Source organism: Bidens hawaiensis, unplaced genomic scaffold (genome assembly GCF_021521415.1).
Source record: "Bidens hawaiensis isolate Kalapana, Puna unplaced genomic scaffold, B.hawaiensis_p1.1 tig00021181_1, whole genome shotgun sequence".
Classification (NCBI taxonomy): Eukaryota; Viridiplantae; Streptophyta; class Magnoliopsida; order Asterales; family Asteraceae; genus Bidens; species Bidens hawaiensis.
Window position 1 is genome coordinate 34,878 of NW_027493275.1, and position 25,114 is coordinate 59,991.

The following is a 25,114-nucleotide window of genomic DNA, read 5'->3' on the forward strand; positions in this document are numbered from 1 at the left end:
TAAGCCGTTACAAGATTGGACGGTTATGATACCGTACGGATCATAACAGAAATCGAGGCCGTTAAAAAACAGAACGGTTCTGTTTCGGTGGTTTTCGATATTAGAAGGGACGTAGCGGGCGAAAAGGCCGGGGGTTTTTGAGAGGTTATCGAACCGGCGGGTGAAATCTGTGTGGGTTAAAGCTTAAAGCTCAGCCTAAAAGTATCATTTAATAAATAAGTCTAAGCTTCACTTATCGAGCTCGAGGTTAAACGAGTTTGTTATTTATATATAGTTTTTAATTAGTATATATAATGTGTACTATAAAAAATTATAATAATTGTCGTATTAATTGTTTATTGGATTACATCGAAACAGAAGGCAAGCGGGCAACAAGCTGCGCTTGTTGAAAAAAATATATAAAATTAATTATAAATATATAAATATAATTTAATAAACAGTAAATGAGTCGAACTTGAGCTCGAAAAAACCACTTACGAGCAGAGCTCAAGCGTTAGAAATAGAGATCGAAACAAGCCGAGTTCAATCTTTGTGTAAGTTAAACGAGCCAAACTTGATCTCGACCCTATTCGTTTGCACCCCTATTTGCGAAATTGTTAAAGCTTCTGCATATTCTCACACATTTCATCTTTATTGATTCGTTTTCGGTTCAATTTCATGGAGGTGAATCGGAGAAATAGACACCATATAAGTCATCACAACCGTTCGTTTTACGGTAACCGGTGGAGGGAGGCCTAAAGATATTGGATTAGTTTTCGTTTGTTTAATGGGGTTTTGTATATTAGATGAGATTGTGGTGGGTGGGTTAATGATGTTATGAATCACAGCTCACAAATGATTTTGGTGGGTAAGTCTAATATAAATAAAACATAGTAATATTATATTTTTATTTAATACTAACTTGTTTAGAAAAATAAAAAAGTATATAAAAGTTATTTACGTTTAAACAATCATGAAGCAAGACAGAAAGTCAATAATTGTGATGTTTTTCAATTTTATTATTTTAGTTATCTAAAATGTCCAAACTAATGTTCATGTAACACACACTTCATATATAAAATATTGTCTTATTTGAATTGAAGAAACTAAATGATGATCAAGTGAAGAATTTTAATTGGTGATAGTTTATATATGTTCGCATATAAAATTATAAGACGCATTTGGTAAGGTGATACATGCATTTCCTCCTGCAACAAAAAAAAGGGAAAAAAATCTCTACTTTCAACTAAAACACAAAAGCAATCGCCAGCGTTTAGATACGGATTTGAGACGAAGGATGGATTTAGCAGGAACAGGTCATCGTTGGAACCAACAAAAGCTGCTGACGTAGTCGAATGATGATCTATGGAAGCTTGAGAAGCATGTTTTAAGGGATTTCTTGGTTTTGGATCTGGTGTTCACCATATTTTTTTTGAATTGATTGAGAGAATGTGGGTTTAAGGTTATTGTTCTGAGACTCACTTTAATGCTAGGGTTTTGAAACGAACAAAGAAGTGGGTTTAAGGTTTCTTGGTTTGTTGTTTCCTATGTATATAATCCCGAATTAATATATTGACATATAAATGGGCTCATGTACTAAGATTTTATAAAGTAACAATTTTAGGTAAATTTTAGGTTTTAAGCTTTAATTTATTTTCTTAACGAATTTGGGTATTAACGTTAATATCTGTTAATAATGTGTTAAATTAATATATAAAAAAATAAAATATTTAAAACTGACGTTTATTCAGTTATTAAAACCTAGGTGTTGGTAAAATCATAGTGTTGTAGATCTTAGGCTTTGAGGCCGTGAGTCCGTAACATGAGTGTTGATAAAACCAGAGTGTCGCGGCAGTGAGTCACACAAATTCTGTTGGTTTCGGTAACGTTCGTTGCAGTGCCTGAACTAAAATAAAAAGGTTGGTAAAACTCGGATGTTAATAAAACCCGAGCGTTGCCAGTTTTGTGCATTGAGGCAATAAGTCAACACCTGGGCGATGCGAATTTGGTCGGTTTAGGTTACATTCATCAGATAAAAAACAAAAAAAAATGAAAATTAAATGGTAGCCTTGCATCACTAAAGTTCTCATTTATTATATACTAATAACACGGTAACGGTAATAATTGGTTTTTTTAATATCCAAGAGTATTTTAGTCATTTTGTTAGAATTTAATAGAAAAGTTAAAGAAGTTAATGTCAGTATATGAACTCGTTATAAAATTGACAAAAGAATAGAATGAGTTATTACCATTTCAATGAGATGTTTGATTACTACATGGAAATGAAATAAATGATTGCTTTGTGTTATCTGGTATGTAGGAAAAAATAAAATTAAAATGGTAGTAAGTGGTGGTGGTAGTGGGAGGTAGGTAGCGGTCGTGGCATTGGTGGGCGATGATGATGGATGGTGATGATGGGCAACGGGAGATAATGGTGGCTGGAGGTGGTTGGTGTTGGTGGTGGGTGGTGAGGTGACAGGCGGTGGGCACTGGGCAGTAGTGACGGTGGGCGGGTAGCAGTGGTGGGCGGCTGACACTGATGGCGATGGTTGGTGGCGGTCACAGCGGCGGTGGACGAAAATGGTGGTGGTTGGTGGTGGCGGCGGTGGTTGGTGGTGGGCAGCGGGCACTGATAGCGATGGTTAGTGTCGGTAACGACGGCGGTGGACGACAATGTTGGTGGCGACGGTGGTTAGTGGTGGGCAGCTAGCACTAATGGCGATGGTTGGTGGTGGTAACGGCGGCGGTGGACGGCAATGGTGGTGGTTGGTGGTGGCGGGGTGGTGGTGGATGTTGATGGTGGTGGGTGGTGGTGGAGGGAGGGTGGTGGAGGTGATGTAAGGTGAAAGAGGGAATGGAATAAAAAGAGCATGGGGTATGGATGAAATGGAATTGGGGTGTTTTAGAGAGAATGGAATGGACTAGGTAATTGGTCATTCCATCCATTTGATCAACCAAACACATTTTTCTCCATTTTCTCACAATGGGTCATTCCATTCTGCTCTCCATTAATGTATACCAAACACTACATTAGCATCCAAAAGTGTTACTTTATTCAAACCTTAGGCACCATCTATGTAATTGTGTCAAAAATATTTCTGATGGTGGTCCCACATTTTATGTTTTTTTCTTATTGGACCATCATTCAAAAACACACTTAACGGCGTTAACTTTTATCCGAATTTCAAACTGATAATTTAGGGCTTTTGATTAGAATGATAATACGGGTTTATTGATGTAAAATTTATCTTGAAATGGTGTTCCGAACAACCTAATTCTTGTTAATTGGAAGTTCAAACACCCTAATTGAAGCATCATTTCAAGGTAAGTTTTATATTAATCGACTCGTATCCTTCTTACATCAAAGCGAAATCAATTTGAAATCCGGATAAAACTTAACGCAGTTAACTTTTTCGTCTAATGGAGGTCTAATGAGATTTGTTTTAAAAGATGGGACCACCAATAGAAATATTCTCAGTTAGGATTACTATCGCTCAAAAAAAAATATGAGATTAATAAAATCCAATTTCAAATGTATTTGGTTATAATACTTCAGCTTATTACTTTATTACTATAAAAATAGTTTTTATTGCTATGAACGATAAGAGTACAAGGCTAGCCAGAGCTAGATATGAAAATGAGCCAAAACAATTAAGCTATGTGCGAGAAACATTCTTTTGCCTTATTCTTTTATGCGTCTGAATTTATTGGTACAACACGTCTAATTTTGTACCTCAACAATACTGTTGAAAAGATAAATCTAAGTCAACTTTTTAAGCCATTGGTACATGATCAATTTTATGGTATTAACTTTATTAAAATAATATCAAAACTACATAAAAAGTTATGTGCGTTTAAAACATCATGAAACAATTTAGAAAGTTGATAATTTTGATTTTTCATTTTTTTCCCTCCTAGTTATATAAAATGTCCAAACAAATGTCTAGTTACTTATAATGTCCAAACTAATGTCAATGTAACACCCACATATATAAAATAAAACCCACATATATAAAATAAAAAATTGTTAATATTTATTTATATTTAAAAATAAAATTAATGATCGAATAATGAATGATAGCGGGTGATAAGTATTTTCATGGTTAATAATTTGAAACTCTATCGCGTTTCATAATTGTCTTTTTTTTTTTTTCATTTTAATTGTCCTATATAGGACACATTTTGTGTAGCACATATCCTATTACATTGCAAAAAGCTCTCTACTTTCAGCTAAAACGTATTCAACTATTTTCTTTTTAGTATTGACTATTGAGATATAAAAATTATATACATGTAATCATACACTACAAAAATTGCAGTAAAATAAGTGAGTTATTTAAATAATAGAAGGGTCAAACATTCTCCATACTCTTAAAACTGGATGGCATTTTGACCCAAATAGGTCAATTTGAGTTGACTCTTAAAACAGATCAGACATGCCAAGATAAAATATTTAACTCAAAATTAAGGTGCATCTAGCGCCCTAAAATCAACTTGCGTCTATTTTCTTTGCAGCTTAAATCTAGATACGGGTTTAGATGCACGCACAGGCGTTTGATCCGTTTGACTGTTCTCAATGTTATGAGTGCGTTCCACAATAGAGCCCGTAAAGGCCTGCAAAAAAACAAAAAAAAACTCACTTCTAAGAAATGCATGACATTTTGTGTGCCTAAATATACTTGCAACGTAACAAAACTTGCCTTGCTCGAATCATATTCGCTAGAGCTTGACCCAGAATTTGATACCTGCAAAACATATAATGACAGCTGTCATTAGTCATCCAAACCCAAACACCTTGTTGAAAAGTTTACAAAATACCCGAATTGATAAGTAGTTTATACCTCCTTTGATGCAGGTGCAGCAACACTTGTTTTGCTACTATCGTTTCTCGACCTTGATGCTAAGGTAGAAACCTTCAAAATAGGTAATGTGTTTAGGGTTAAATTATGAAAACAGTATTAGTACATAAATAATATAAATATTTGAACAAAAAGTTTATACCTCGTTTGAAACAGGTGCAGGAACACGTGTTTTGCTACTACTATCATTGCTCGAGTTTGATTCAAAGAAAGAAACCTTCAAAAGATGTAGAGTGTTTAATATGATTATGAAAACAGACAGTATTCAGTACATAAATAATATAAATCTTTGAACAAAAAGTTTATACCTTCTTTGGCACGGGTGCAACAACACTTGTTTTGCTATCATTGCTCGACTTTGATGCCGAGGTAGAAGCCTTCAAAAGACGTAACCCGTTTATTATGATTATCAAAACAGTATTAGTACAAAAATAATATAAAATTAAGAACGATTTAAGAGGTTGTGTGCATAAAGAAAGACTTTATCCAATTTTCAATTAAACGGGTCAAAATTTCATCCCGTACCTTTAGTATGCTCTTCACTTTATTATGCTCTACATGCCTCACAGGAACGTTTGATCCACTTGATGTGGGAACTTTAATATGTGATTCTGGGACATGACAAACAATAAATAATTATAAGCAGGTGTCGGGTGACAATGATTGTAACAAGCGATTGTTCATTCAAATTTAATGACAGATATGTTAACAGCAGACTGACCTTTGGATACATGAATATTTGGTGATTCTTTGAACTGCAAATATCAAGTAAAGATGTTATTTATTTAATAATAATTTTTAGAAATATTTAACAAGTAGAGACATTACCTCTGGTTCAATATCAGCTTCTTCTTCTTCATCTTCGTCAGTGATCTCATCTTCTTCTTTCTCTTCATCTTCATCAGTGATCTCAGCTTCTTCTTTCTCTTCATCTTCGTCAGTGATCTCAGCTTCAAGTTCTTCCTTTTCAAGTTCTTCCATCCGGGATAAAATACGAGCAAAATCATCTTCACCTGAAATTCATATTTAACTCAAGACTTTCAGCTGGTTATTTCTAAACAAAATATGGTTCAAAAATCTAATAAACTAGATGTTTGATCGAACAGAAAGACTATGAAGCTTCATTTTATTTTCATTGATGGAGAAAGAGATACGAACCTGCTGCTGTTGTCGCCTTATCTTCATTAAAAGCTTCATCATCAACATACTCTTCTCTTATTTCTACAATACCCTCCTGTTCATATCATTTTATGATGTTAATACCTTGTGTCTCGTCTTTTTTAAAACAAAGCGTACGGGGATACTAACTCATGGACTATGCAGTAGATATCGCTGATATATCACCGATATATCAGTGATATATCAGCTATCAGTCCCTTGGTGAAATGTCAGTCAAAATATCGGTCAGAATATCGGTACCGATAATATCAGCGATATTGACTGATATTTGGCTGATATTTGACTAATATTTGACCAATATATCACCGATATTCCTGATATCAGTGTTTTAAGTCTTAATTATCCACTTTTAGTGTTCAATGTTAGTGTTTTAAGTCTTAATCAATTCTTACTTGCTATAATTGTTAGTGTTTTGCAAGTTGCAAAAGGTTAATTTGTTAATGGTAGGAGACTATACTGAATTATTAGTGTTAAATTGCTATATATATGAATTTTACATGATATTAAAATTACTGATATCCCACCAATATCTCACTGCAATAACCGATATCTCAGATATCGGTCCTAGACCGATATCCGATATTTTTACGCATTAACCGCTTAGCTCACGGATATATAATGCTATTCTACATAAGTCGGTGGGTCAATAAGGATACACCATATGATTCAGCATAAGTGGAAAATACATGCAATAGTTCATATCCGTCGATAATATGCAATTCCAAGTATCAATTATCATTCAAACAATAGCAGGATCATGACATAAATCCAGTTGCCATTTATGCAGAGATAAAAAGACTTACTGCAGCCTCGGTGGCGGTTTCATCAAAGAAAGAGGCCTCAAATTTGAGATCCTTTATAAACGTGTTGAGTGTATCAATCTGTGACTCGAGATTCTTTCCTCTTCTTTTCAGAATCTCAATTGTCTGTTTAGCTGTTCTTTCAGCATAGTAACCTTCTCCTAACAGAACCTGCAAATAAATTAGATATGACTCGTAAGGTCTAGACATTAGTTATAGCAGTAAATTTTGATACCACAGCCTTTTAAGATGTGGCACAAAAATAATATTTACCCTGTTTTATCTTCTAAACTTGGTGATATAAAAGATTGAACTAATAACAACATATAAAAAAAGTAAAAATACTGTTAACTCATTGGTATGTATCAATCTGCCAGGAAAGAAGGCTGCCTTCCCAAAAGGAACCTGAAAAATATACCGCAAAGAAACTCTTGTTATATAGAACATAAATATCCATTAAAAATTCTGTTAATGGCTATCAACCAAGCTCACAGCAGAAAAAAATAACACTTCAAATGAAACGACAAAAAAATTGAAGATGTGGAAGACTTGCCATTATATCGTGGTGCAGTTGATCGGGAAGCTTCTTAACGAGATTAACAAGACTGGTGTTATCATTAAGAAAGGCTTGCAACTGTTGAACCTCTTTCTGGCGTTCGGATATTACTTCTTGAACATGTGCAGACGCTTTTTGGGCGTCCTCTGGTGCGAAAACTGAAGATAATGATGTCACGGTTCCCTTCACAGGTTCACCCATTGCTCGATCACCCTGTTTCCAGTTTGGATATTTAACATCACGTAGTAAATATATATTTAATAAAGGTTTATGACTTCTGTTAACATGAACATTAACATCACAAAAAATCGCCTTAAAAAATAAACACGCACCCGACACAGGTAAACAACCCCTAGACCTAAACGCATAAGCAGAACAACTTTCTACTTTTATCAAGGATTTTCGCAGTGATGAGTAGACTTGGCAAAACTGGTAACAGGTCAGTTACGAGTAGATCTGAGTCAGGGGTGCATACGAACCGGCCCGCTCGCGAGCTACTCGAGATCGGCTCGTGAAAAAGCTCAATCGAGCCAGAGCCTAAATATAAGCTCGCTTAATAAACGAACCCAAGATTCACTTATCACGCTCGAGCTGGCTCGCAAGCCTAAATGAGCCGAGCTCGAGCTTAAAAAACTACTGATGAGCCAAGCTCGAGCTTTAGAAATAAAGATCGAAATAAGCTGAGCTCAAGCCTGTGAAAGTTAAAGTGTTAAACGAGCCGAGCTTGAGGTCTATGTAAGTTAAACGAGCTGAGCTCAAGCCTAGTCAAACTCGGGCTCTGCTTGGACTTGCAGCCCTAAAAATAACAATCTAAAAACAAATTTTAAACCTAAGAAACCACTAAAGGTTATTATTTACAATGCATAAACAAAATACAAACAAATATCAATGTTTTAAGTACATAAATATACTTTAATATCTAAATAATTCTACATGTTGAGCTAAAAACCCTAACTTTACAAAACCCATATCCTGAATCTGTAAATTATTATAATCGGAGAGTTAAAAGAATAATAATCTGACCTGTATACAAAGCTATGAGACGAATAGAGTAGACGAATGTCGTCGATGAACTTCTAGAATCAGCGCATAATCATAATAATAATAATAATAATAATAATAATTGGGCTACAATTAGAAACATAAAAAAGGGCCTCATGGACCTAGGTCGGGTAAAAATCGGTTTCTGGTATGGTTGGCAGCTTGACCGGGTTTGCTAGGTTTTGGTAGGGTCGGGTTCGGATTTTGACCGAGCAGAGGTGGAACCGGTTCTAGTAGGTTCGGTTACGATTTTTCTAAGGAACCAAAACCTGGTTTGCAATCGCTAGTGGGGTGGGACTAGAGGTGCACAAACGGGTTTAAAACTCAAAACCGATTTGGGTTAAAAACGATTAGGTTTGGTCAACAAAAGTCAAAACCGGTTTATGATCGGTTTCGGTTCGGGTTGAAACCGGTTTCTTACAATGTTACGATCGGTTTCGGTTCGGTTAACCGGTTTGGAATCGGTTTTGGTGGAGAAAATTACAAACCGGTTCCGAACTTACAGTTTCAATCGGTTCCAAACCGGTTTAAACCGGTTCGGTTTCGGTTTAGTTTTTGGTCGGTTCAGTTAACCGGTTTATTTACCCACCTCTAGATGGGACCGGGTGTCCAGTTCGAGCATTTTCGATACCGGTACCTGGTTTTTTTGATATTTTCGGTACCAGTACTTTTATCGAGTTCGTCCCTAATTAGTACAGGGCGTGTCAGTACATAAGAGCGTAAGACAAGGATTTATAGTCGACATAAGATAATATTACAAGATCACATCTTATATCTTGCTCATTGTCATCCCTGACAATTGCTATGGTAATAGTAGAGTAATAAAAGTGATAAATTGTAATTTAATCATTTTATTTGGAGAATATAACGACTATGATGTTCATACTTTAATTAAACGTTTACATAACTCTTAAATCTTATAATTTATAATGTTACATACTTACTGGTGGTAGTTAAATCTTATAACTTAAAATGTTCTTGATTTCAATTCCATGAAAGTAAATTTATGAGGTCGTGAGCTTAACTTGTTTTTATCTCTTTGTATAAAACTCTTAGATTTTCTCGTTTATTAATTTCTAATAGTTTACCTCCATTTATAATTATTTATATATATTTACACAAATTTTATATATTTAAATATTTATAGAAGGCTTGGATTCTTCCGTGAATACCCAAGTTCGATCCTCAACTTTTGATGAATTATTACGCCAAAAAATTTTGTTTTCATGGTGATACATATTCTGATAATAAGAGTGAAACTATAGACTCTCCCAACTAAAGAGTTTCGTCATTCTAAAACAAAATATTTATAAAAAAATATATAACATATTAAATTAAAATACTATAAATTTTGCACGATATTAAAAGGTTTAAAAGCTAACACGTGTAACAGAACACCAATCCATCCTCCATATTTGCATCTTCCATGTCCATGGAAACTCTGCCACAGAACCTACACAGTCCATGCCATGGCTTCTTCTATTACCCAATATCCATTTGTATCCAACATATTAATCAAACCATCCACTGAAACAAACCACAAAAGAAGCATCACTTTAATCAAGGCAGTCAAAGACGAGTCACAGCAACAACCAGACCCAGTTAAGCTGGCTCTAGCCAGAGCCAAAGCCTACAAGAAATCACTCCAGTCAAACCCCACTCCCAATATTAGTCAAAATCCAGACCCTGGTTCAGAGAAGTCACAGGTTGTGGATAACAAAGATAAAGGTTTGTCATTTTTGTAGTAAGATTATAGATGCAAACGAGCTAGTCGAGATCGGATCGATAAAATTAGTTATAATTAAGTTAGTTATAAGTCCGAGCTCGATCCTTGTATTTTTAAGTTTTATTGAACTTTTATGTTTAAATTTCACACTGCAAACCGAGCTCGAGCCAAGCAGCTTTGACTCGTTTAATGTACGGCATGATCTCAAAGCTCGACCAGTGCTCAGGCTCATTTAAGGTTTTTCTCAAAATATATTAGAATAATTAAAATATATACATGAAGTCATGAACTAATTAAGTAATTAATAAATAATAAACAATAAACAAGCCACGCTCAAGCTTGTAAAAACAACTCACTGGCCGAGCTAGAGTTGAAACGAGCCGAGATCAAGCTCTCGTAAGTTGGAACGAGCCGAGCTCGAACGTAGTTGAGCTTGGCCTCGGCTTGTTTACACCTGTACTCACAAGCTAGTCTAGATCGGATGATAATAAAGCTCGAAATGAGCCCAGCCTTATCGTTTATCGTAATGAATTAAGATTATTTGCATACCATAGTTACCTCCTGTATATTAGGCTAAATTGATGTTTTACCTTTTTTATGTTTTGACCAATATGTCCATATATTGGTGATTCCCAAAGTAATACGGGAAGAATTCAATTGAGAGAAGTAACCTTAATTTCCATAATAAACAAGAATTATTATATCGAGCCTGAGCGTCAAATAAAGCTTGTTTAATTGTCTGAGACTCTGAGTCTTAGCCTGAGCTCGAGCTCGAGCCTTGCATGGAACCTTGTGTGGGAAGATCATTTAGGCTTGTTGACCCTAGTGTATTTCCACGTTTATCTCTTCTGTACTTCTATGTATTAGTTGCACACTGCTGTGCCGAGCTTTGGCTCGATTAAGCATTGCACATGAGCCCGAGCCCGAGCCGAGCTTAGGCTCGTTAAGGTTTTTCTCAAAATATATAAGAAAAACTAAAAACGTATATAAAATGTTTAATAAATAATAAACGAGCCGAGCCCGAGCCAAGTTTAGGCTCATCAAGGTTTTTCTCACAACATATAAGAATAACTAAGAATGCATATAAATTATTTAATAAATAATAAAAGAGCCGAGCCCGAGCCAAACTTGAGTTTAAAAAAATGACTCGCGGGCCGAGCTTAAGTTTAAGAAAAAGAGCTCAAGCTCGAGCTCTCGTAAATTAAAATGGGCTCGGCTCGGCTCGGCTCGTTAACACCCCTAGTAAGAGCTACTGATTTTAGTATTCTACTATTCTTAGAACTAATTTGAACTATTGCCTGTAAATTTGTGCTATAGGGTTCGATCAACCGAACGAATTTGAGAGAATCGATAAGAAGGATGAGCCCAAAGTTTCAGCAATTGACTTTGTGGGCTTAGGATTTGCTGATAAGAAGGAAGGCAGAGGATTGCCAGCTGGCTTGATTCCAATAAGTGATCCATTTCCATCAGGAGATTTGCCAGATGTTGAAATCATTGTTGGGGACACAAGTAAATTCGGTAACGAAAGAACCTCGGATTCGAATACAACTACCGAAGACGACACCGAACTTTATAAGCCGAAAGTATCTACATGGGGTGTTTTTCCTAGACCGAATAACATTTCCAAAACAGTAAGATATTGTTGTTACTGTCAGTTAAATTTTAATGATATAATTTAGTTTAAGTGTTAAACTCTAATGTTGTTATAAATATAATTTAGTATGGTGGCGGGAAAAATATTCGACCCGGAGAGGCACTTGAAACAGCAGAATCCAAGGCTGCAAAACAGGCACGGACACGACAGCTGATTGCTGCGTATAATCGCCAGATGGGTTTGAATATCGATCCGAAGTTGAAAGCCGAATGTGAGAAGGTGTGCTTGAAACTTGATGGTACCGTTTTCACGTGTAACTTTTTCTTTTTTTTTTTCATTTTATTGTTTAAAAAATAGTAAATATGATTGAATAATAATGTGTTAGCAATTTTGTTAACATATTTAGGATTTGAAAGATGGAGATTATTTAATGGAGACTGGAAAGTTAAAGGATGCAATAGGTTTTTATGAAAAAGTTATGGATAAGTTGGTATACCAGGTAATGTTTTTTAAAATATATTTATTATACTTTTTTGTTTTTTTGAATAAAGTGATTGAAAATTATGAATCTTTGTTTATGCAGAGTGAACTTCATGGTTTAGCTGCATTGCAATGGTCTATCTGCCAAGACTCCCTCAACAGGTTTAGACTTGCTTTTATCAATATTTTTTTGCAGTAGGTTATACTTTTTGTTATAGAAAATTATCGATCGCATCCTTAAAGTAAAGAAATTGTCCGAAATTGACCTTTATGTTCAAATTCTTTTACACGTTTCATCTGTCCTTTCCACTGACGGACGTTAATTTTTTCTGTTAAGTTCCGTCATTACATTGGACATGAGGGCGATTGGTCTTTTTACCCTTTGTAATGAAAAAATAAAAATATAATATTTTTTTAATTTTACTCTCTTTAATGAAGAAAATAAAAATAAAATCTTTTAACAGAAAAAATTAACGCCTGATAGTGGAAAGAACGAAACGTGTAACTGTGTACACAAACTTAAACATAAAGGACAATCTCTATTATTTCCTTATTTTAAGGACGAAAGCTGAAATTCGCTATAAACAACGAAAAGTGTAATTTACTTGATAGTTGATCCGAAAAGGTAACAATCCAATCAATATGTAAAATTTCAAACGAATGTTTTTTTATATATTTTTGTCAGTAGTAGATATTCAATTGTTTCATGTGCTGACAGGTCTAATGAAGCCCGCGCTATGTATGAGAAGTTGCAGTCTCATCCAAACATTGGCGTGAGCAAGAGAGCGCGACAGTTTGTGTTCAGCTTCCAGGTGAACAATAGATTTTTATTTTTTAAAGTGTATTATTATAGGTTAAGTTTGACCGTCTAAAGTCAAACGTGTGCGTTTCAGGCTATGGAGATGATGAAGGTGACAAGTTTGGGTGGTTCTAAACGTAAAACAGGGTACCAAAACTTCTTTGATGCGTTCGTTGAAAAGAAGAATAACGTGTCTTCAAATGAAATCGAAGGCAAAGAAGACGCGGTTATTCAAGCTTTACCATATGTGATCTTTCTTGTTTCTCCGGTTTTAATGATTCTGGGAGTTGTTGTACAAAAAAGGCTTATGAGTCATGAATGATTAAACATTTGTATATGGAATTGCATACTGGCCTTCAAAAAGGATACTACTAGCTTCCATTTCAGTAAAGGTTTTTGCTCAACAATAAATCCTCTAATGACTTGCTTTGTTGGAAATAAGGTACAAAAAGATGAATACAAAATTTTGATTTCAACCAAAATCGACTTTTTCTTTGCTTTATTATATTTTTGAACACAGTTACAATGATCCTAACACATTCATTTATATTAAAGTAAACTGCGGTTTTCGTCCCTGTGGTTTGTTTAAATCTACGGTTTTAGTTTAATAGTTTTAAATTTGCGATTTTCGTCCCTGTGGTTTCATTTAATTTGAAATTTAACCCAAATTCATTAACTCCGTTAAGTCTGGTCGTTAAACCTATCAGTGTGCCCCTCACGTAAAGGGCAGTTTTGTTATTTTTCTTCCTAAATAAACCTCAATCCTAATTCGTAAGGCTCCTCACATAAGGGGCTAGGGTGTACAATCCAAAGTGGTTGACACCAAATGTTTTTGACACCAACACCTAAGACTCTTTTTTTTGTAACCAATGATACAAAAATTAATTTAAAACTTTTCACAGGACTTTAATGGTTTAGTAGTTTAACATTTAGTTGGATGAGTTAAGTCTGCAGCGCTAAAATCAGTATGAATGGTTGATATCCCGTTCAGGATGGCTCAGTCGGGTATTGAGCGTAGTTCTAAACGCTGTTAACAATCATTTAACTTAACTGTTTCTACTAAGTTTTAAGAATAGAAAAGTAAAGTTTGAGGGTTGAAGTGCTCACATGATTAGTTAAAGAGCTCTTAATAATATTGTTAAACCCGATAGACTGAATGTGCAAGTCTCGTTATTCTTTCAATTGTGAGGGAAAGCTTATATTCAGATTCCGGCAGGTGGTCCGGCGTAATTCCGGCAACCTACCACCGGAAGCACCAACATCTCACAGCCGACTGGTAAAGTTTTACATACATTGATATATTTATCTGTATAAAGGATTTTGATATACCCTAACCTCAATACAAACAAAATTCAACATTTCAACACGGTGGGTATGATTTAGTTTGGGTCGGTTTGAGATAAAAGTTAAAACCTAACCAAAAACCAAAACTTTGATTTGGTTTATTGTTTTTTTACCTTGTTTTGCTATTTGAGCTTGAAAATTTGGGTTTAGATACCTTTTCGCAGTCCAAATAACGAATTTAGGCTTTAAGGTGTCGGTTCAAATAAGGAGTATTATATTTCTAGGAAGGCTCAAGTCTTTTATTCAAAATTTAGGGACTAAAGGGTTTTTATGTTCACATTTAAGAATATAGATCAGGAGAAACTCTTCTTCAACATCATCTTTAAAAACTCCAATTTTCAAATCGAACACCACCATATCACAACCACCGTCGTTGTGACCTCTTCTTTTCCGGCGCCAACCACTACCATCACAACTCACCAACCTCCTCTGTTTTCCAGCGTATGGTGAACGAGAGTACAACCGATGTGCACCAGCAGCCTCGTCATGTAACTCATTGCCATCCTGCAACTCGTCGAAAAAAATAGAGACTAAGATCCGCCGTAATGACCCTGCAACTCGCCGGAAAAACACGCGAACACGTCTCCGTTGCTGCTTCTTCACACCGACTTTTGCACCGTTGATACAACTCCTTTCGGTGCTGGTAACCTTCCATTTAACGAAAAATTTAGACAAATCGACAACCATATCATCTACAACTTGTTTGGCTTTTTGATGAGGGTGAGAGTGTTAGGTTGATTGTAAACGAAAAATAATACACAATATTGTGTTTTTCAGCTTAAAAAACACAACGAAAGTATAGTAGTTTTTGTGTATCTCAATTGTGTTTTTTAATAAAGTGTGTGTGTTTATGTCATTGTGTTTTAAATTGAAGCTTTGATTACTGCGTTATTTCTTTTAGTTGTGTTTTTCACTTCAATTGTGTTTTTCATCTCAAAAACACAATAGTTAAAACACAATAATTGAGTTCATTGTGTTTTTGCTTCTTTTTTTTTCTTTTTTTTTTCATATGCGTCGATATTGTACTCGTTTTAAAGATAAAAAAAAATCTTGTTTATATGATATAATTTTTTTTAGAAAATAACATCGTATGAAATACCTATTAACATTTAAATATAGGAGGCAGTTGTTATAACCATTTACCTCTAATGGAATTCTCATACAACAATAGCTATCACACAAGCATTAAGGCTTTGCAGTTCGAAGCGTTATACGGTCATAAATGTAGAACACCAAAACACTGGGTGAAGGGAATTTAATGGTGTTGTAGGTTGTGTAAGGTGTATTGAATGTGGAAGATGAGCATTCTATTTATAAGCAAATCAAGTTACCAAAACACTGTCGTGTTTTAGCAAAACACGACCATGATGACTTTTTTGTCATGTTGTAATTAATGTTCGTTGTCAGATCGTACAGCAGAGGGGAACACAGCCGTGTTGGCTTCCAGAAGAGCCCAAATTTGTTTTTTTCTTTTGTACTTTCAACATTGGGTGTGTTTTGGTAAAACATGGCCATGTTTAGCTTCAAAATCTTCTATTTTGTCTTTTCCTCTTGTACTTTTAACATGGGGTATGTTTTGGTTAACATGGCCATGTTATGACTCCCTTATTTATTTTTGTCTTTTCTTCGTACGTTCTAGGCATGGCCATACCTTGATTCACCATTGGGTATGTTGAGTTTGTTTTCACCGTTTTTCTTTGTATATCAGCTCGTTTTATTCTTTAAGGTTATATTTACCTACAGATAGAAATTATGAACATTAGTGGTTATTTATTCTAATATAATTGTCGATATTACATTTATTTGGAGATATTTCAGTGTTAAAAGGATGTAAAAATTAATATATATCAGTGACCAACAATTATTTATATCTAGATTCAATCGACGATAAGGGGTGCCAAAGTAGATGTGGTTAACGAGGTGCAACGACAGTTGTGGGAGCACAATTGGCAGAACCCGTATTCGTTTACGATTAATCGATCCGGAATTTTTTAGATATTTATTGTTAATCAAAAATCAAATGTTTATGAGTTATTAAGTTTCCTTATGTTCATTTAAGACCTTTCATGTTTTAAATTATGTTTATTTCTTAACTATAACAATAAAAGTTAATAAATGATCAAAGAAACAAATAACAAGGACCAATATTGCCAACATGTGAAACCTTCCCCTCCTACTCGCCGGAGCGCCGCGCGACGGCGGCTCCCATGCCGGCCGCGCTGCGCGATGACTCACCTGTGCAGAATCCATAAGCCGATCCACTTCCTAGCTCGTTTTTGGTATTAAAATCGATTATATTAGGTATATTTGAGAGAAGTAAGGACCAAGAAAACATATTATAACTAAAATACAAGTCCCAAGTTGTTTTTTACTGACCAAGAACAAATCTTTTGGTTTATTTCAGTGATTTGATCAATAAAACTTGATTCGGTTTCCTAAACGAGTAAATATACCAAATATGGTTCGTTTTAGAGTTTTTCTATATAAACAACACTTATAATCCCTGCCATAAACTTCCCTAAACCCTAAATAAACTTTCCCCAGCCGTCACATCTCCTTCCCTCCTCAAACTCTTCGGTTTTTGCTTATTGGTTGAAGATACGTTCATAACCGGTTGACTTTGCATACGTATGGACCTTTGACTCATCGTTTCTCTTTATTCTTTCACTTTCTGGGTAAGTTTTAAACATAGGAATCGTACATATATATTCCCTAGTCAATAACCTTCAATCAACTTTGGTGGTTGAAGGGTGTTGACTGGTCAATTCGTTTAAAACTCCTTAAAGGGCAAAACAATCAACAAGTTTGACTTTACGCTTTCTCAAACTTCTGATCGGATTCAACGTTCGGTCCAGAATACTTTTATTCTCGTAACAAAATTTTAAGGCTACTGCCCAAAACCCGACTTCCGACTCACTGTTCAGATTCTGGTTAGTACCAGCTCGCTTAAATCCTAAATATAACATAACTTGAGTTCTAAACGTCCGTTTAGGTTGATTCCAGTGGCAAAAAGTTCGCTTTTACTTATATTATCATATCTCACCAGGTTCTAATCATTAATCTCGTTCGACACGTAGTGGACGACTCGCTTAATCTTTAGTTCGTTTATCTTAATTATTAATCACTTGCCTTTAATCTAATGTGAGTTTTATCATTCCCCTATTTTACTCAATTTTCACAATGTTTTGGGGACATATGCGTATATCATACTATATATATATATATCAAAAATATCAAACATGTAATTGTGTGTGATTAATCAAATATACTTGTTATGTGCTTACTTGTTTATGTGTGCATTCGTTTGGCATATCCCCTTATGGAGGGTTCTCATTGACCAAAACCCGATTCGCTTGGCAACGGTCTTATTATTATTATTATTTGCTCATGGTTGATTTACCGGCGCCCGATTCGCTTAGCAATGGTTTAATCGACAACTTATTTGCTCATGGTTTGATTTTATTACCGCATTTATTACGTTTTGCTTATTTCTCTTATTTATTATATTAACATTATTTTATTGCAAAACTGATGGTAAACTCACTCAACGTGTGTTGTTGACAAACTCTGTTTTCTACGTATATGCAGGTTGCTTGAAGTTGAAGTATGGACATTTAGAAAGACCTTAGGGTTATAATGAAGACAAACATGGATTTAAACTTGTTATATTTATTTACTTGAATAGCTTTGTTGTATGTAGATATTGTGTGTAATCTTTGAATAAAATAATTAATTAGATATTATCACTAATATTCATGATAGTATCTTCGAGCTGTGAGCAATTGGATCACGCTCTGACATTTCCGTCTTAGGTTGGGGTGTGACAGTGGTGGCCTTCTTGGGTGGAGAGAGACGGCCGTTGAAGATCGTTGATGGTGCCATGGATGTATCCGCAGTGGAAGAAGGAGGACGAGAAAAAACTTGTTTGATGTGTCATTTTGCGTAGGGTAGATTTTCATTAGGGCTTAATTAAATTATTATTTTTTTTTAAAATATTTTTATCCACATATTATTTTTTTGAAATATAAGGATGCTTTGGTAATTTTACAAACACTCAACAATTTTCGTTAATTTTGAGGGACGTTTTGTGTTACCCGATGACATTAAGGATGACAATGAAATCTAAACTCGATAGGAAAGCCGGAATCCTCCATAACATGACATTCTTGTCTGGCCAAACATGTAGTACTTTTATCATACTTAAGAACCCAGTACAAATAATAACATAGAAGAAGGACCTTTGTGTAATTCAATTTAAATTTGTTCTAGATTATGCTAAATTTATTTAAAAAGAAAGATTTGCAAAATACGAGCCTATTTGTATATCTTGCATATAGCTAGTATACGTGATCCTCAAGTAGTTTTGTTTTACAGGGTTTACGTTCCCATGGAATTGACTGCCGAAGCTTCGTCTGAACTTCATCCATCGAAACAAATAGTCGAATCCAACGACGACCTCTTAACCGAAATCTTACTCCGGTTAACCCTTGTCTCTCTTCATGTGTTCAAATCCGTATCCAAACGCTGGTGTACTCTCATCACAAACCCATACTTCACTTTGCGCAGGAGCCGAAACCCTAGCGACCCCTCTTCCGGTCTCTTTCTCCGGAGACAGAACGTCCCCGAATACAATTTTGTGCCGTTGGATACCCAAATCAAGGTCCCATCACCATTCGCCTTAAGTTTAAATTCTAGTAAAGTTAAGATCATGCAGTCATGCAATGGCTTGTTACTCTGCCATACCAGGCCTAGTTATGAGCTCATCGTATACAACCCGTCCATTAACTCGTTTAAAACGATCCCACAATCTCCTTATTCGAAGCCGAGGTATGGTTTTGGTGGCTACAGATTGGCTTTTGATCCTTCGAAATCATCGGATTACAAAATAGTGTGTGCTGGAGTCGTATTTAGCGATGATAATTTAGATATTCAAATACATATTTACTCTTCAAAAACATGCAACTGGAGTGTTTTGGGTCATGATCGAAGATGCATTGCGTTTAAAGGCTTCAAGCGCGGGTTATATTGGAATAATGCCATTCATTGGCTGAATACGCGTAACAGGAACTGGCATATGATGTTAGATATTAATGCTGAGCGTTCTTTCAAAACAAGAGCACAAAGAGTACCTGAAGATGGGAAGGCTTATAGATATCAAAAGTTGTTTGATTCACGCGGTTGTTTGTTTCTTATTTGTTCACAAGACAATCCGAAGCAATTGAATATTTACGAGATGAGTAAATGGGATGCCGGGTGGTCGGTGAAGTACCTTGTGTGTTTAAGTGACATTGTGATGCCGTCCCCGAAAACCAGTAGTAAGTCTGCAGGGTGGTTTGGTTCTCGTGTTCGGTCCATTGTGGTAGGGGAAAAAGACGAGGATTCGTTTCTTGTGATGAAAATGTGTGGAAAGATATTGCGGTACAGTATCGGGTTAAAGACTTTCTTTAAGCTCTGTAAACTTGATTCGGATGTTTACTCTTCGGATAGCTTTCAGTTCATTGCATCTGTTGCTGCTGTTTGATCCTGCTTAATGGTTAATTTCAGGTATGATTTAATATCATATAGAAGTTGTGTTTATGCATCCATTATATGCTACAAGTTTATGATTCTTTGTGACTGTTACTTTTAGTGAACAAGTATACAATATACAAATGTGTAAAAAAGTTATGAAGTAATTTTCCGCTTATTAGCTAAGCAATTAATGCGGAAAAATATCGGTAATTGGTCAAGGACCGATATCTGAGATACTGGTTATTGCGGTAAGATATCGGTGGGATATTAGTAATTTTAGTATCATGCAAAGTATATATATATATATAGCAATTTAACACTAATCATTCAGTAAACCTTACTACCATTAACAAATTAACATTTTGCAAGTTGCAAAATGTTAATTTGTTAATGGTAGTAAGGTTTACTGAATGATTAGTGTTAAATTGCAAAACACTAAAAATCACAACAAGTAGAAGCCGATTAAAACACTAATGCATGTTGAACATTAAATATTAACAATTAAGACATAAAGCACTGATATCGGGAATCGGTGATATATCGGTCAAATATTGGTCTAATATCGGTGAAATATCGCCGATATTATCGGTACCGATATTCTGACCGATATTTTAACCGATATTTTACCAATGGACCGATATACGATATATAATGATATATCGGTGATATATCAGCTATATCACTGCACAGCTTATTAGAGAGAATGTATTAGTTAGAAAATAATCAAATATTATTACCATAGTTAGAAAATATGATTGGATTAGGTTTACTTTGTACCTAATTATACTTTTATTAATAGTTTATCAATAACTTATAGTATTATACATCGTTCTCATTATTATATGCTGCTAAGCTAATTGGTTATGCATTTCAGGTTCGAAACATATTGGTGGCGCATGCGATGGATAAAATTGTTTGGGTATGGAGTTTTGTTAGTGATTATATATGAAGCTGGTATCGTACATTTGACTTGTCATGGTGATCAATCTTTTTTTTTTTGGCTCCTCTATATGTTTAACTTCTATAACGTTATTTGTCGTTTTGGCTTTTTTTTAATCAAATGTTCTTTCATCTCCATCTTAGTTAGAATGGTTATATAAGCGCCAAATATATTCTTATGACATCAGTCAGGCTCATTTGTCTAAATGTTCATGACTAAAGATTAGGATTGTAATAAAATGTAAGTCGCTTATTTCAAAACATTTTGAAAAATATATATGTTAGCTAGGGCTAGCTTGAGCTTGATTCGAACTTAACTTGAGTTGGCAAGTCGCTTATTTCAAAACATTTTGAAAAATATGTATGTTAGCTAGGGCTAGCTTGAGCTTGACTCGAACTTAACTTGAGTCGGCTCAGATCAAGCTCGATTTCTAAACCGAGCTAAGTAATAAAGGTTGAGCTCGATTAAAATTCAAACTGGCTTAAGCTGAGTCGGCTCGGATCAAGCTCGATTTCTAAACCGACCCAAACCGCTAGTTTTGGTACCGGTTCCTCTTTTGAACAACCAAATCGGTTTTAAAACCAGACCGGTTTGAGAAAAACCGGTTCTAAACCGAACCGAGCCTACCTAGGCCAGGTCGACATCTCTTGCTCCTAAACTGGTTTCTAGACCCAAACCGTTTTTGACCAGGCTTTGACCAAACTAGTTCGGTTTGTGAAAAAAAACAGGTTTTATACACCTCTAGATCTAGCTCGACCAAACCAAAAACCTTGTCCAATTGGCCCAAGAACCATTTTGGAGAGGCCTCCAACTTATAAATTGTTAAGCCCATACCTCAAAACCTTATTATTTTAATAAAATTATTTTTTGAAAGGTCCACCAACATGTAAAATGGATTCGAGTAACTTTTTTCAATCCAATACAAAACTAACAATTTTTTTTATTATAATTGTTTTGTAACGAAAGTTATAAGCAAACTTGTTTACTCAAATTTTTATTATTTATTTATTTTATTATTATTATTTTTGTTGCATGTTTGCTCTCTACCTTCCAAAAGTACATTTGTGCTTCTTATTAACCAATTAACTGTTGTTAATCAGATTTTAGTTAATCGATGGTAAATAGAGTTTAGAATTTAGAGAGTACACGCTACCTAGCCATCCCCCCCCCCCCCCCTCCCTCTTTTACTTATTTGTTCTCTACCTATTCCATTTAATTGTCACTAATTAGATTATAGTTTTAGGGCAATTGGGTTAAACGTCCGCTGGTTTTTAAATTGGTTAATGGACTATATATGGCCAGTTTTTATTTGGTTAACGGACTATGTATGACGAGTTTTAAATTGGAAAGAAATATGCAAGTACACTTACGAAGTTAGTCCCTGACATTTCCCTAAAATAAGAAGATTGAGTACACACTGCATTCTCGGGTTTAAAATACAAGGAAAAGAAATGATAAGATTGGATAAGGGAAGAAAGGAAAATAAATTATATACTTAAAAGACATTCTTGAATTAAAATAAAACAAAAGAAAAGAAAGTGTTAATTACATTCTCCAAAATATGCAAGTACACTTACGAAGTTAGTCCCTGACATTTCCCTAAAATAAGAAGATTGAGTACACACTGCATTCTCGGGTTTAAAATACAAGGAAAAGAAATGATAAGATTGGATAAGGGAAGAAAGGAAAATAAATTATATACTTAAAAGACATTCTTGAATTAAAATAAAACAAAAGAAAAGAAAGTGTTAATTACATTCTTGAGTTAGATAGGAAGAAAATGATAGGAAAAAAAATTGTAACTTTTCAATTATGCCCTCATTCTTGAGTTAGATAGGAAGGAAAAGATGGGTAAATTAGTAATATATAAACTTTCCTTCACAATCTGGCCATATTTGGCAGTAAAGTTTTGGAGGAAAAAATGCATAAGTTTTCTTTCCATTCTCTTTCCTTTTTTTTTAACAAAAAAACTCAAGAATGAAACAAGAAAAATTTTCCTATCTTTTCTTTTTCAAACCTTTAAATAAAAAACTCAAGAATGCATAAGGTTTAAAGTTGTAAGTATTGATACTAAGGTTTTAATTATATAACAATGTTAGGTACTAATTTTTCAATTTAAATTTTTAATTGATCTGAACAGTTGTTAAATCTAATTTTATGTTTTTCTTTAGATAATTTCTTTAGAAACCGATTTGGAACTGATTAAACCCGTAAGTTTGTAATTTTCTCACAAAAACCGGTTAACCGAACCGAAACCGGCCAAAACTGGACAAAAACCAGCCATAACCCAAATTCAAACCGATTGTAACCTGGTCAAGAAACTAGTTTCAACCCGAACTAAAACCGATCATAAATCGGTTTTGACTTTTTCTGACCAAACCGAACCGGTTTTAACCCAAACCGGTTGAGTTTTAAACCGGTTTGTACACCTCTATTTTACGGTAGTGAAGGCGTAATTAAAGACAATACTAATTATTCTTTTATATGTCAGTCATGCATAGATATCATTAATCGGGTACGTATTTTATATTAGCAAGGGATTTACTTAAAAAGTTAGTAACACTCGAATTGTATCAATAATGTTGATTACTTTTATTCACTTCTATATTTTTATATACATTGAAAGGCATAATTTCTAATAATTAGACTTTATAATAATAAGTTATTGTTGTTCTTATTAAATTCAAAACGATTACACTAAAGTGGCAGGCAGATGGGCAACAAGCTGCATCGCAGACGGGCAACTTTATAATTAATTTATATCTTCGATGGACGTGTGGATGAATCTTGGATTGTAAGAACACTCTCGAAAGTCGCCTATTGTCCCCTGCCATAGAATCTGATATCATCCTCACGGGCTCTTGTTTCCTCTCTCTCATGTTGGCCATATACAACTTTAAATGTAATTAAGCACAAAACCATCGTTTTTGGGTAAATATACTTAGTTATTGATTAGCCATATACGAATAAAGTTTATATTATTGAGAAGTTGGACAAAATATACAACATCTACATTATGTTGTTTAAGGTTAAAATTTACACTCAAAAAGAATTCTCGAGCTCTTATTATTTTTTCTGATTAATTTACATGAAACTAACTTTTATGAAAATAACCAAAATAATTAACTGAATATAATACCCTCACGGGTCTACACTAATCAGTAATCCCCCACACTTTCACCTTCTTATCCTATTAACTAACGTTCCTTTCTTACTTCTCTACCACGTTATTATCTCCATTGACGACCACTACTATTCCATTCTCTTCATTTCACCTAGTTTGCTTTTCCAGCAAACTTAGTAACGCACACCCATATACTTTGTTTGTTTTTCTAATGTACTCATAACCGACCATATGTGCAAACCAATCTAGCATCGATGTCACAATGGGCGTTCCAGATTAAGCGATGGGGTGGTGGCAGGGGATTTGAGGTGCGTGAAGCACATATTTTAGTTAAATTATTATTTTAAATTTGGAGAAAATTACAAATTTTGTCCTTTTGAATATCCAAAATTATGGATTGTGTGCTTTGTGAAAATAACTTTCACTCTTTATCCTTTATTTGAATGTTTATCTCGGTTTGGATCCTTTGGATTAACGAGTGTTAAGTTTTTCAGTTAAGTCACCCATGTAACTTACTATGAAAAACAATCACAACTGCCGCCGTCTGAAAACAGCCATCACCGTTCGTCTTGTCGGCGGCCCAACACCCACCACCACATAGTGATCCTTAATTTGTCTTCACCGATCCACGTCTTGTCCGGCAACAACCCCACATATGAGAACGATTTCGCCTGAAAATCTACTTGACTTCACCTATCTGCATCTATATACACATAATCAGCCAAATGAACTCTAACTCGTTTATGTCTTCTCTCGTCGCCACATTTTTCAGATACAGGTCTCCGTCATGGTACTCTTGATTTGCCTGAACCCTAACAATCTTTAAGGTTGGTTTTTATATCTACAAATCAAATTTGTTCTAATATATTTCATGAAATTAGGTTATGGTCAGTGGAACGCTCCTCGATCTACCTCAAGCTTCTCGTCAATACTTGTGCTTGTGCTTGCTTCAATTTCTTCTTAGGTTTTCGAAATATTTTGTAAAAGTTTTACGAAATTTGGTGATTGAGTGGAGGAGATTGTGGTAAAAAATATTATTAATTTGGGTTATAAATCTTTAGTTTATTAACTGAATATAAATTTTTCAGCTTTTTTAATATTATTAAATTTATTGTTTTTCATAAGAGAACCAAATCTTTTATGTTATCAGACAAATAGTCATTAAAATGGTTAAAAGACTAA

The 25,114-nt window shown here is 34.7% G+C and overlaps 3 protein-coding genes and 1 long non-coding RNA gene across 4 annotated transcripts; 2 read left to right on the forward strand and 2 right to left on the reverse strand.

Moving 5' to 3' along the window:
- Positions 1-5,125: 5,125 nt before the first annotated feature.
- LOC143562879 (uncharacterized) lies at positions 5,126-5,595 on the reverse strand. Its single transcript, XR_013140571.1, has 3 exons — positions 5,560-5,595; positions 5,364-5,449; positions 5,126-5,215 (listed from the first exon to the last, which is right to left on the reverse strand). It is a non-coding gene; the product is annotated as an uncharacterized LOC143562879 (long non-coding RNA).
- Positions 5,596-5,636: 41 nt separating this feature from the next.
- Positions 5,637-7,615, reverse strand: LOC143562895 (uncharacterized). The gene is made up of 5 exons (XM_077050575.1): positions 7,371-7,615; positions 7,163-7,222; positions 6,821-6,988; positions 5,997-6,072; positions 5,637-5,851 (listed from the first exon to the last, which is right to left on the reverse strand). The coding sequence occupies exons 1-5, from the start codon at positions 7,572-7,574 to the stop codon at positions 5,637-5,639; spliced, it is 723 nt and encodes a 240-aa protein (XP_076906690.1). The 5' UTR covers positions 7,575-7,615.
- A 2,268-nt stretch (positions 7,616-9,883) lies between these two features.
- Positions 9,884-13,335, forward strand: LOC143562896 (uncharacterized). Its single transcript, XM_077050576.1, has 7 exons — positions 9,884-10,142; positions 11,458-11,771; positions 11,861-12,013; positions 12,141-12,233; positions 12,318-12,376; positions 12,933-13,026; positions 13,108-13,335. Exons 1-7 carry the CDS (start codon positions 9,884-9,886, stop codon positions 13,333-13,335), a joined length of 1,200 nt encoding a protein of 399 aa, XP_076906691.1.
- Positions 13,336-18,744: 5,409 nt separating this feature from the next.
- LOC143562898 (F-box protein At5g07610-like) lies at positions 18,745-19,878 on the forward strand. Its single transcript, XM_077050577.1, has one exon. It carries the CDS (start codon positions 18,745-18,747, stop codon positions 19,876-19,878), a length of 1,134 nt encoding a protein of 377 aa, XP_076906692.1.
- Positions 19,879-25,114: the final 5,236 nt, after the last annotated feature.

Excerpts from the sequence above, each read along its gene's own strand:
- LOC143562898 (XM_077050577.1), top strand. The coding sequence starts at position 18,745 with ATGGAATTGACTGCCGAAGCTTCGTCTGAACTTCATCCATCGAAACAA.
- LOC143562896 (XM_077050576.1), top strand. The coding sequence starts at position 9,884 with ATGGCTTCTTCTATTACCCAATATCCATTTGTATCCAACATATTAATC. Across the intron at positions 10,143-11,457 it reads TGTGGATAACAAAGATAAAG|GGTTCGATCAACCGAACGAA; the intron begins GTTTGTCATTTT and ends TTTGTGCTATAG. Across the intron at positions 12,014-12,140 it reads TGAAAGCCGAATGTGAGAAG|GATTTGAAAGATGGAGATTA; the intron begins GTGTGCTTGAAA and ends TAACATATTTAG.
- LOC143562895 (XM_077050575.1), bottom strand. The coding sequence starts at position 7,574 with ATGGGTGAACCTGTGAAGGGAACCGTGACATCATTATCTTCAGTTTTC. Across the intron at positions 6,073-6,820 it reads AAACCGCCACCGAGGCTGCA|GAGGGTATTGTAGAAATAAG; the intron begins GTAAGTCTTTTT and ends TGATATGAACAG. Across the intron at positions 5,852-5,996 it reads TAAGGCGACAACAGCAGCAG|GTGAAGATGATTTTGCTCGT; the intron begins GTTCGTATCTCT and ends TATGAATTTCAG.